At 34.7% G+C, this 13,868-nt stretch overlaps 1 protein-coding gene across 1 annotated transcript; it reads right to left on the bottom strand.

The window, feature by feature from the left end:
• Positions 1-1,252: 1,252 nt before the first annotated feature.
• LOC122002797 (probable hexosyltransferase MUCI70) lies at positions 1,253-10,462 on the bottom strand. Its single transcript, XM_042558134.1, has 9 exons — positions 9,694-10,462; positions 8,566-8,991; positions 8,267-8,480; positions 7,980-8,089; positions 7,689-7,888; positions 3,201-3,304; positions 2,277-2,464; positions 1,972-2,171; positions 1,253-1,767 (listed from the first exon to the last, which is right to left on the bottom strand). The coding sequence occupies exons 1-9, from the start codon at positions 9,950-9,952 to the stop codon at positions 1,543-1,545; spliced, it is 1,926 nt and encodes a 641-aa protein (XP_042414068.1). The 5' UTR covers positions 9,953-10,462; the 3' UTR covers positions 1,253-1,542.
• Positions 10,463-13,868: the final 3,406 nt, after the last annotated feature.

The following is a 13,868-nucleotide window of genomic DNA, read 5'->3' on the forward strand; positions in this document are numbered from 1 at the left end:
TAAACTTATTAAAAATAACTTATAAGCTCGTACAACTTATAAGTTGTTTTAGGAGCCTATAAGTTGTTAGATCTTATTTTAAGAATAAGTTGTTAAAGTGTTTGGGTGAACTTATTACAATCAACTTAAAAGTATTGATGTGTTTGATATTATAAGATTTTTTTATTAATAAAATTACCAAAAAGGGTATAATGCTATTAATAGAGGGTTTTGAGATTTTTTATTAATAGAGGATTTTGGGCGAATTTTTATACCGGGGGAGAGAAAATTAGAAAGAAGCATTGGCCGAGAAGATGACACAATGTTGGAAGAAAAGTCGGCGGAGATAAAAATATATTAAACTTATAAAAATTTATGGAGGATAAGATGAGGATTTATGAAATTATATAAGGATATTTTAGAGAAAAAAATTATTAAAATAAGATCTTTTTTAAAAGGAAGGATATTTTGGGGATGTTGTACATACTTTAGATATTATAAAAGTTAGGTAAAATTTAGTTTTATCTAGGAAAGGCGTGAGCACATCCTGCTTCAAAGTACTTAAAATCTCTTAGGTCCTTCATCTCATATGTTGTAATAAAGAATTTTTCTTTAAGTTTTTTTATAAAATTCTGGTGGAATCATTTTCTATAATAACTACGCCATTAACATTTAAGAAAAGGAGAATAAGTAGAAACTTTAAAAATAAATAGAATTGTGTTGTAAGGACCATGTCGAAGTCAAAGAGCGACCATAACTATGTCGAATTTTGCCGGGAATGCACAAAGAACTTATTTCAAGTAGTAAATAGCTTTGCAAAGATAACAAACTTGGTGAGGAAGATGAGACACTTTAAAAGTAGCTCCTCATCAATCTATTATGTCATAGAATGAGGTCTGAGATTTAAATTTTGATAAAATCAAGATAAATATTTTCCTTATATACTAGTTACTATTCAAAGACTAATAACTGTCCGTGATTTAGGACGAATGTATTCATTTTTTACCATCATATTGCGTCATAGAAAAAAAATGACATTTTGTGTCCTTTTAGTCGAACACTCGGTGTTTGGTTTTTGGGCCGATAGCAAGATGTAGAGCATAGTGGTGATTCAAGAATCATGCTGACAGGAGGATCGTTAAGAGCTATCATTGAAACTCTAGGATTGAATTTCAATGAATCATTGCAATGGTAGCCTTTTTCTCTATGCCGTATCGTAGGAAGACACACACAGGAGCGAAAGGAGAATTTATGTTAAATGCTAAGGCAGAAATAGTACTAAGAATAGCTTTTCCATTAGCAAATCTGTATGTTACAAGAGTTCAATGACTTAATGTCGAGATGGTATAGCCGTAACAAAAATAATAAGACTGATGCGTAGGCAATGACTTCTTCGATATGTCCATTCTACTTATTGGTTTTTCTTGTATTGGTTATTCATAAGGAAACAAAAAGAATTGCTATCAACAGTTTCTCACAAAATTGGTAGAGCATGACACTAAAGAATGGAGCACAGCAAGTTTCATGCAGACCTGAACAAAGAATCATGCAAAAACTTCAAATTCAATTGCTTTCTTTTCCCATGGCAGATCTAGGATGATGGCGCCTCGAACCGGACCTTTTGTCCCTCCCACGCCTTGCGGGAATCTTGGGGGGCAGCTTCCTTGACGGAGGAGCTCTTGTATCTGGAACTGTTTTTCTAGGTGGCTCGTTAGTTGCTTCTGAAGGTGGTGGAAAAATGGAGGCAGTAAGGACTTTCCGTTGTTCCAACAAGTCTCTGTGGTATGCCTGCATACCAAAGACAAGACGAGACTATTTTTCAGAGCACATTGATTGTATCCTATGACTACTTGGATGACAAAGTTGTGATGCTCTAGGCACTCAAACAAATCATAGCATTTAGTGCATACGAGAAACAGAACGATTGGCACAAAGAAGTAGGTAAGTTTGAGCCAGGAATTCTTTGTTTTCTAAGCTTGCATAGGTCGTTACCTGAACAACAAAGTTGCGCCTTTCACAGTCCATGAACATGTTAATTGTCCAATTCACTCTAGACATTAGCTTATCCCTGACAGTACTGAAACTGATTTGATCCCTAGAGGTAAAACGGTCAACTTCGTTGAACCACAAACATGTGAATAGATTGGTAATAGGTATGTGTTCCTTGATGATCACACATCCCTCAGGAACATCTGTAGTTTTTATAATAAAAAATCTTTAGAAAACTGGCAACATAGAACTATAAAACCTTTCTAAAACCTTTCAAGCAATCCATAGCAAGAGGATAGATTACTGACCACTTGTAATGGGAAGCTTGGATGGAGAATAATGTGTTAGACCCTCTTTCTTATAAAATTCTATTTGAAAATCTATAGACGCATTATCATACTTTCCAGCAGCCTTGTTAGCCTCTGCTTCCTCAAAAACATCAAAGCGCTTGTAGTGCCGAGAGATAGCAAAAGTGTAGTTCTTCCGCCACAAGAATCTGAAATCCAATCAAAGCAGTGATGGTATTGTAAGGTATTCCAAATTTCCAAATTTTGTTTGGATGAGAAAAGGGAGAATTTTGAAAAATCTACATACTCATAAACCCTATCAAATTATGGGGGACCAAAATACCAAAAAGGAGGGGGAAAAAGGCTAGAATAACAGTCTTTTTCTTTTTCATACTATTTGCAGACAAGTCATATTTGTCCTTTGCACAAAATGAAGTATTCAAGCTAGCACTGAGGAACCTTTGACAGGTCTTTTTAATTTTTATTTTTTGGATTCAGACATACAGAGAATATTTTGGTATACATTAGTGCAGAACCATGACACAGAAAATAGTAACATTAGTTTCTTTCTTGGACAAACAAAAAGCATAATAGATCATCACTTGATGAAATGAAGACACTGGGCAACCACAATTTTCTATCACCTTGTGACTTTACTAGGCTGGTCAATCTGGGTGGTAAACCCAATTACTTCCGTTTAAATTTTTTTCCCAAAAAAAAAAACTGCTATCATTCAACTACAAATCATGTGACCTACATTAATCACTAATCTAATAAGTATAATACTTTTCCAAGATGGAAGTTAAATCAGAAAACTAATTCAGTTGCAGCATAATGTTACATAAAGTTAAACCAATATCTGAAAGCCTAATTGAGATATCATATAGTTATTTATGTATTTGAGTGAAATATTGAATAAAAAGCATGCTCATTGATTAAGTATACCTCTCAAGAACTTGATAAGGGTCCACAGCAAGCTCAAGTTTTCCATCAATCCAAAGAGAGAATCGGGCATTTGGGAAAAGTCTATGTAGCAAGAGCTTTGGAACCTGATAGATATAGACGTTAGTCAGAATCATGTGTGGCATATCTTGATCATGAACAACATTCAAAAATTTATTACTTCAGAGACGATAAAAAACCAATGGAACATGAAACATAGTCTCACCTTACAAAGTCATTTCTGGACATAACCAATTGAGGAAGGTAACAAAATATCATAATAAACTCTTACACGCAGTATGAAATCAATTCAATTTTCTGCCTAAGTTCCACACTAACAATATCTATAAAATTCAATAACTAATTACTAAAAGAATGTGCATCCTCACGTTTTGCCAAGATCCACCTATAGCTGCTGTCTATACATCATTGTTAAATTGCAATGTGCTCTGTATACAGGGCTTGATTTCGCCTGTATTTTCATTGAGGGAAAAAAAACACTACAGAACTGTTAGTGCACATTTTTTCAACAATCAACAACTTGTGCTAAGTGTGACTAGATAACTGACAACTACCTAAAGTTGAAAAGAAAAGAAATTATAAAAAAGTGACACATACTCTGAAAACACTACCTAACGCCCCATACCTATCTAAAATCAATGTACCTTTAATTAATTCATGTGGCAAAACTCAAGGGATTTTATAATTAATTGGTTTCTTCTGCCCGTAAGACTGCCAACCTTGTTATTTAACCAAGTAACTTTCAATAGATATTAAAGAGAAAATGACTATGCCACAAGTATTGACCTTAAAAAAATTCTTGATGACAATTCTAGAAGATCTGCCTATGGTTTAGTCTTAGAAGATGCTCTACAGCCTCTAGTGACTTAGAAGATCCCTAATTTCTTCTTAGAAAAGTCCCCTGATGGCATAAATCTTAAAGAATCTCCTATTCACTCAACCTTTATAAAGAACTTTACCTACTCTTAATCAGAACTTAGACTTACAAATTATATCTCATTCATTCATGTTACTTTGAAAGATCGAAAGTGAATATTAAATGAAACAAACAGCAAGAAATAAGAATTCAAGATGATAACAAAACAATTATGATTTAATTGATACATGTCCTTTTACAGTTACTTATGACCCCAAACACGTAAGTCTGGCGACTTTGTTTCCCTATTTATTACTTGCACCATACAAGAGTCTTATTAAGCTAATACAAGAGATGAAAGTTGATCTCAAGATTACAATTATATTGAATAATGATTAGTATATTTAGTGATATGGTAAATTATCCTCTTGCATTCATTAACTCAAATTGTCTATTACAAAAATACACTAGGATTGTTATTGTCCAATATATAATTGTTTTTGAGAAAAAATAATTATAATTCAAGTTTATTTAACTTACCCATTTAATCATTAGTTTAACTTTCATGTTTGATGATTTATTAATTTACTAGGAAGCATCGAGGCACCATCCTAGTATGTTAACTTTATCATAAGTCATGCTTCTTTACCCAGTAGATCCATTCTCAGCATTATCATTTCTACTGCCAATGATTACTAAGGAGATGTAAACATTATCCTTGGTCTATGATCACTTGAGAAGTTTTCTTATTCACAGGAAGTGACAACCAAAAGAAGAAGAAAATAAATTAAGCCTTAATTCCTCAAGAAGTTAGAGAAATAGACTACGCCGACTCCTCACTAATTGACTAAATAGAAGGGATGATCAATGAGATATAATGAACATGGTGGCAAAGTTGGTGATGCAATTGTTCCTTATGCTTTAAAATGATTATCTAAGAAAAATATTGACAAGTCACCTACAATTAGGTTCTCCTTAGTAGGAGAGAACATTGCAAATTAAAATTTTAATTTTTAAAGGATAAGTTGTTTTAGGTATTTTTTTTATTTATTTGTAATTTTATTTGGACTGCAATGTTTAAAATAAATTCAAATTTTCCCATGTTAATTATCATTTTTGCATAACAATACTTCTTTATTAGACTTTTCATTTTCTATGTGAGATCATTATTTATGTGTGCGAGATTTTTTATCCCTATGTCACCTCAAATGGTATTAGATCTCCATGTGATTTATCATTCTCTTTTGTGATGTGTCATTCTGATTTGGCTCAAGCAGAATTATTTGTTTATTCTCAATAATAGACTATTATTTGAACCAAGAACAGACAGCAAGTTCTAAAACATTGTCAATGATGTACTTAACCAAAAAATACATATTGGTTGATGGTTCTTTAAATGATTTACCATAGTAGATCCTATTCCATAAGAAAGGTACACATTAAATGAATCAGTTTCAAATAATGCTTGCAAAATACTCATTCCACTAGTATTAAGATGTAAACAGTTAAGGCATCTTTTTGTTTGCTATTGTTGAATTTGATTGGCTAACACACTTATTCCAAAAAGATCAATGGGTGTGAAAGCCATTAGGAAAGGAACCAATTTATATTTATACTTTATTTAATAGACCACCATACTTAACCATCTGAGATCAATGGGTGTGAAGCCTCCTAGATTCAACATGCCTCCTCTCATCCATCATGAGTCAGAGGTATGAACCTTTCTTATCACACAATTACAATTCAAACCAGATTAGGATACTATAGTGAATTTGATAAGCTAACAATTTATTCCAAAAACTTAGGCAGTTAGAAAAGAGAACAATTTATATTTGTAATGAACCACCATGCTTAACATAGGTAATATTTAAACACCACCATGTTAAAGTTGAATGGCCAATCATGTGTCACAAAAGCTAGAGTTGTTAAAAAAACATAGTAATTTATATTTATATTTATATTTATATTTTATATGATGGACCACCACATTAGTGGAAGTTTCATGCACGGGGATACCCCTTTATGACGGACCACCGCACTTGTACATGTGAGACCAATGGGCACAAACTCTCCTAGCTTCGACGCCTATAATATACATTAAGGTTTCTCCATTTACTCCACTTTATTCTACAAGTAATTTCCTCTAGCCTGAGACACACTTCTTATTTAATAAGTTCTAGAAAAAGAAATCAAGCCAGAATTTGATGAACTTCACAAGTTAGTAATTGACATATTTTCTTTGCAACAAATGCCAGAATTTTACTCCAAGCCAGAATTTTACTCCATGTAGCATAAGGTAGATCTAAACCAGATTGGGAAATTTACATGTCGCCATATGTTCCTTACCACTAAAACCTTAAACATACCCCTTCAGGTAAAACACTTGTAGCTAGTTGAAAAATTAAGTTGCTACTGAATGTTATTTAATATTAGACAATTGCTCATTATTTTGAACTTTTCACCAAATTTGATCTTTTAGACATCTAGCTCTTTGTTGATACTTCTTGTTATTTGGTCGAGATTGCTATTAAATTTTCCTGGACGAGATAGGTGAAATGATCCTAGAAAAGAAAGCTTCAACTTCTAGACACATATAATTTTAGATCTCTCCATGGTTTGAAATCCGGTACCATTTTGAGTGGTATAGTCAAGACATGTATTTTGATACATCACCAAAAACTAAAATTGATCAGCATGAATAATCCCTCTTGTGTCTCCTGTAGCGATTGTGATGATGAGAATTGTGTCACGCTGACATCAAACACACTTTGGCACACTACGACATACATTGAGATGAATTTAAATAATATTTGTTATGGGTTTATAGTTTAATCCTCTAAAATTCTAATTCAATTAATTATCTAATTCTGTTTTATTTGTATAAGCAAATAAATTAAGATAAGAGGAAGAAGATTATTGGTGTAAAACTTATATGAGTTTATCCCAATACACATTAAAGTAATAATAATATTATTCTTAATTCAAATTATTATTGATATAGTCTTATTAAAGTAAAAAAAAAATGTAAGTGAAGGTTGATTAAAAAGTAAAATTCATTTAAAACTTAGCATGCTTTAACACATGTCGAAACATGTTATCTAAATTCTTCTAGAAGCATACCGAATGTTGGCATAATAAGGTGCTAAAATTGTATCATTCTAGTTATGCACTATAATTAGTATTAACCTAGTCAAACCCACACGACTAGAGATTTCAAACATTAGATCACTCAAAATCCTTACTGGAAAGCAATTTATGGAATGTTGTTTGAGTCAAATCTTTGACGGGTCATGTCCTTTCAGTATGTATGATAATTGATCATTAGCTTAAAAGGCTGCATGCTTTAACAGTTTTATAGTCTAGAAGCAGTATATATCAGAAGATATATTATCACTAAAACTGCAAAAAATAAGGAACTTATCAAGTGCCCTAGTATGCCTGCAACTCAAGCATGATCAAGGAATCCTGAACTGTAACAAAGATAAACTAATGAAGGAATCAACAATATTAGGACAATATAGTCACTAACTACAATTTAAGCAGTAATCTTCAAATATGCTAACTGGTAGTTACCACAATTAAAACTAACATATGATTAGAGATATAAAAAGTACCTTTCCATTACGCCTGGCATCTACATAAGGAAGGTTCCGAACCACCACCACTCTCCACAAACCAACTCTTTTGGTATTGACTGAGCCACTAGAATTTTTTATGTATGTTTCAGTTTCTTCGTCAACAAACATGTAAAAGCATGCATGCCTCTTTGCATAGTCACTGACATTCTTTGGTTGTTGCATTATATCATAATTTCCTGATCAACCAGAAGACATAAGTGAATCTATGAGCGCATCAAACAGTGCAAAATAACAACCACGACAAAATGGATAGTAGAATTACTATACCAAAAATAGCAGAAGCTACAACAACATCATGACATTCCTCCATCTCAAGAAGATCAGTCTCATCTATGTCAAACCCAGTCCCTTGACCAGGTTTCATTCCCTTGGCAAATCTTGAAACAACAGTTAACATTGGCTTAGACAAGAATAGCATTTGAAAAATCAATAGATCTAATTAAGAAGATTCATTGAAAAAAGTAAAATAAGGCATCATAAATAGATGTTTCAAATTATAAAACATATCCACTCCCTCTAATCAGAGAAATGGACTGTTAAGGAGCAAAGCATACCCACAGTGCACAGTCATCGATTCCTTTATATTGAAAGATTCAATCCTCTCCTGAAATGATGGATGTCCTCCGAAGACAGAGCCTCCATTCGACTCATTGGCAATCAAGTTAACTTCTGAAATGTAACTTAAACTCTTAAGGAGAGGGGAAGGTGAAGGTGAAGGTGGCATAAGGAGCACAGCATGCTCTACAGGTACATAACAAACAGGACAGGCTGCAAAGAGAGAATGTTTGAGTTAGTCTATAAATACACCTAATTATCAGTGTTCTTTTACAAATGATGAGATCACAAGACATACGTCGTGGACCAGTGCGCTTTTTATCTGCTAGCGGTGGAGGAAATGAAAAACTTTCACAAGGATGTGGTGTTGAAGGAAGCATGGGAGCAGAAAGCCCAGTTACATTGTTGGTAGTTACAGATTTTTGCATAGAACTGGTATTGTTATCAGGCTTTGGTTCTTTTGCTGGAAGATCAGGATCCTTGTCATTATTAATGGATAACCTATCAGAATTTACAAAATTCTGGATAGGATCTGTGAACTCCTTGCTAAAGTCAAGGTTTCCGGATTCATGGACTGATCTCCTAGTTGTATCAAACTCGGTATCTGTTTCTAGAATAAAGGGCTGCCTGACGTTATCTAACGTTAACCTACCAGGATTTACAAAACTCAATACTTGGTCTGTGAAACCCATGCCAGAGTCGGGGCTTGCTGATCCATTTTCATCTGAAATCTCCACCATAAAATTGTCATATGATATGCCAATAAACAATAGAACCAGTTAATAACAAAATAGAGTTCAAATATTCAGTAATCATAGGTTTAACCATTCAAATATCCTTTTGCCAAAGGAACAAAGATTATAACTGCATTCTATGATTGCCTTGCTAGACAGTGAACAAGTCGCAAGGAACAACAATATGAATTCACCAGTAATAACTAATTGGACTAGGTAGCTTGTGTTACTTATAGTCTATCTCATGACTAGCAGAAACCATAGCTAAGAATTTTCAGTTGTCAACAGATAAAAAAATAGATATTGCTCAACACTCAGTGTTGATTATTGGCATTAGCCATATGTCCAAATCAAATACAATTGATTGAATAAATAACTTTTTAGATACTTTCTAGGTGGAGCATAACAAAGCTCACGTTTGCACTGTGTCCTTGTGAAAAATTCAAGTATGGTTAAATAAGTGTCTTATAAACCTACATTTACTTTAGGCAAGTATCATCCTATTGGAAATGCATGGGAAACTACAGCAATGGATGTCCTGAAAACAGTTAGATAATCAGGACTTAAGATGGTTGATCTCCGTGGAAATAAGTAAATATTGATGGCATCCAAGCTCAAATAAGTTCATGTGCCTGCTAATTCAATGGGTGACTGAAGATTTGCACAAAGACAAAGAAAGGAAGAGGGAAAACCTTTCCATAAGACAGAATTAGAGGAGAGCACAGCAACGGAGGCGATGAGCAAGAGCAACATCCCAACCTTTCTCCTCCCTGCAAACTTGCATACCCGAACCAAGATCCTCTCCTTTTCTCTGGATCCAGAAAGGGACATTTTTGCTGGCTTGCGGACTGTGACCGGCGGCGACTGAGTCGGCAAAAGAGAGCCGTTCTGCAGCTGTTGCTGCAATGATCCATAACTCAGAGATCGTAGACCCAATGACGCTCCAGTCATTGTCCCCCCCAACGCACAGGCCGCCCTTTCATCTCCTTCGCTCTTCAAAAAGCCCTCTCATCCAACCTACGATCATCCAAACCACCGCCGATTCGGCGAATCGAGAACTTCAAATCCGCACTCTCGCAACGAACAATGCGTCAAAGCACCAAACACAAGAAGATCAAGATGCTACAGCCGAACACAACTCAATTCTCCAACAACGCCGGCATATATCCAACTTCGAGCGACCGCATCTGTGCCGATCCGAGAGAATGTTCCTTCTGCCACAAATCTAAATCTAGAACACTATAACTTTTTCCCCAAAAGAGAGAGAGAGAGAGAGAATTCAAATTTCTTGCAGATCGATCTCCGTCGGCATTACTTCACAGAGATCTTGTCGCTTCGGAGTTGGTATTCCCGTGATGCGGTCGTGAAATCGGGCATCCGATCGATCGTCGATCCGAGACCTTGCAGCTCTGATTTTTGTAGGAAAAAGAAAAACTAACAAGAGTAAAAATCAATCAGAACATTAAAAATTAAAACCGTATTGGAATCGTTGGGTAAAACTTGCTTCGCGGACGATAAATTTTTAATATTAAAAATTGAATATTTTAAACAATTATTATAATATATGCTTACCTTTCCCACAATCAAGTGGGCCCGGAAACAGTCACCAATGAAAGAGAGGTACGCATCTGAGGGAGAGTACGATAACACCTTTTATCGGTACTAGAATTTACTAAATTAGTTAAAATAAGCAATCAATTTTAATAATTATTAAATGATATATTTGTCCATCAAAATATAATATTTTTCCTAAATGTGACAAAAGGCTATTCGTTCGTCCCAACGCCCCTGCCAACCCGTCCCTAGACCAATACGAAGAAAGTAAATTACGGATGACTACTAGCCATTAGTGCAAATACTCTATTTTTCCTAAATAGAACCAACCAAACTAAGCCATCATCACTATAATAATAAAAATATATATTTGATTGTTTTAAATTTTTTAAATTCATGTTAAATTGAAATTGTAGCACTTATGGTGACATTCTTCATTTGTCTATATTTTTTAAAGATTTTGAGCACTAAAAACGTTAATAATTATTTAATTAAAGTGGTTTTAAAAGCTAAGATTTTTTTCTAAATTTATACCGTTCTAAACAGGTAGTGTGGATAACGATTGCAACATGTATACAAATTTATTTATAAATTATTTTCAAAACATAAACTTACTAGGAACATATTTTTAGAAAACAATAATAATAATAATAAATTACAATAGAATCACCTAGGGTGAAATATGAATCTAAATATAAAGAATTATATGTAAAAAAATTATTCACTCTCAAAAAGATGAATAGGAGAGGAACGGCTTACAAAATCTCTAGTGGTAAAAGTCTCTCGCCAAAGGCTATAACTAGGGAATTATTAGACAACAAATGCCCTAAACTTTATAGGCTGAAAGGAGGATTGATATTGAAGTTACAAGTGACAATACTTTTGTCTTTGAATTCAATTCCCAACATTATTGGCATAGGGCATTAACAAAAGGACCATGAAATTTTGTAAGAAATCTTCTAATTTTTAAGGAACCAATTGGATAGCACACTCCTTGTACAATGAGTTTTGATGAGACAGACATTTGGGGTCCAACTCCATAATATTCCTCTCGTATGTATACATGAAGATCTATTACTTAAACTAGGGCGGTAAATAGGGCGCGTTGTGGAGATGGATAGGGGAGGGAATGGTGCTTTCCTGGGATAATTCATCAAAATGCGAATACACATCGATATCACACAGATACTGCTAAGAAAGTGTATTCGTATTAATGCGATGAAAGATAACGAGAATATAATTATATTACTAGTCTATGAAAGAATTCCTGATTTTTGCTATGCATGTGGAAGATTGGTCACTCTTGTCGGGAATGGGATGACCTTATGGCAAACAAAGTAAATCTTGCATATGATGTTTGGTTATGGGCCTCAACTCACATGGCTGGAAGTCGGGGGACCAAGGGGAGTGGGGTAAGAACAGAAAATATTGGTCATGAGTCGAATGCATATGATGTCTTGAAGCAACTAGGTAATTAATTTTTAAGTGACATGGCATTGGAAGGAAAATCTATTGTGACAAATGAAGATTCTGAGGAGGAAGAGAATATGACAATAAAGAGTCCTGCTCTGAGCAAGGGTTCTACATGTGAGGCGGATTAGATTACTCAAGCTGCTTTACTATCCTCTGTTACTGAGAAATCCCCTAATCAGTCTTGGCCTATAATGCTAGTATTGGAACCGAAGGAAGTTGTGCTTGTTAATGATGGGTTAAAGTTGGGAAAAGAAAATGAATCTGGAATGTAACAGTGGAAGAGAAGGCTAGGAGGAAGAGCAGGGAGATATCGGAGTCCCAATTTACTTTAGGAGTTAAAAGAAGTGCACAGGTGAATTCTGATACCTTTGCACAAGAGTATACAAGCCCCTTTAAGAAAAGGGGGGAAAATGGGACGAATACCTTGGAGTCTATGGATATTGCGGTGATAGTTGCTCTGCAACCCCATCCATAATAATGAATATTATAATATTGAATACCCGGGGCTTGAGAATCCACGGGCATTCTAGGAATTGGGGCAACTTATCATCGAAAAGAAATTCACTCTCTTATTTTTGAGTGAAACCAAAATGAGAGAGATTTCTTACAGAGGATAGAAATATAAGGTGGGATTCACAGGATATTTTATGATGGATGGTAGGGAAAGGAGTGGTGAACTAGTATTATTTTAAAAAGAATCGATTCATATTTTGATTAAATTTTATTTTTATAGGCATATAGATTATCTGGTGTATGAAGCAGATATGGTGTGACATTTCACCGATTTCTATAAACATCCAAAAGTTTCTCTTCACCATTTCTCATGGGAATTATTGAATCAATTTAGGGATATCTCGGAGCTCAAGGAGATATCAGGGCTAGCCAAAAGGAATTTTAATGAAATATGCTTTGATAGTGAAAAATTGGGAGGAAATAGGCGGGCTCCGACCCAATGAAAGTTTTTCAAGAAGTACTTGATTTATGTGAGCTTAAGGATCTTCATTATAGTGGGAAATTCTTTATATAGGTGAATACAAAGGAGTCTAACAGTGTTATATTTGAGCATTTGGACCGACTTATGAGGGATTTGAAGTGGCGCATACTTTTTCCTATGGCTTGACGATTTCTTTGGAGTTTTTTCATTCCAATCACAGACCTATCTATATGAAGTTACAAGGGGACCAAATTAATAACCGAGCAAGTCGTGGGCTCAATAAGTTTAGATTTCAATTTGAAAAGAGTTGACTTTTAGAGGATGATTGTAGAGAGGTAATTGAGCAAGATTGAGGTTCTAGGACCCCTACTCTTCTCTAGTGGAGCGCATGGAGTCTTGAAAAAGTGCTCTGATCCGATGGGATAACAACAAGTTCCGTAAGATTCCTAGGCGACTTAGAGCATAGAGAGAGAAATTGAATGATCTCAAGACAAATTCTCAGTAGAGTTGTCATACAACGCAGATTAAAGAACTAGAAACAGAAGTAGAGGATCTTGCTGCTAAGGAGGGATTGTATTGGAGAAAAAGAAGTAGAGCATCTTGGCTTAAGGATGGAGATCGTAATACACAGTTCCCAAGCCTCCTTTTGTAGAAGTCAAAATAACATTATTGGCTTGTTTTCGCGCCACGATGACTGATGCACTGAGGATAGTGAGATGTCAAAGATTATGATGGATTTTTTAAAAAATCTTTTCTCATCCATTAACTCTTCTAAAAAAAAAAAAAAAATTGATAGATCCGCTACCTTAGCGGCCCCCTTAGTATCGCCCCGATGAATATGGAGGGAGGTTCATGCAGGTACACAGGCCATAAGCGCATGGCGGGATAAACCCCAGGTCGTCAGTT

Source organism: Zingiber officinale, chromosome 7A (assembly GCF_018446385.1).
Source record: "Zingiber officinale cultivar Zhangliang chromosome 7A, Zo_v1.1, whole genome shotgun sequence".
In the NCBI taxonomy this organism is placed as follows: Eukaryota; Viridiplantae; Streptophyta; class Magnoliopsida; order Zingiberales; family Zingiberaceae; genus Zingiber; species Zingiber officinale.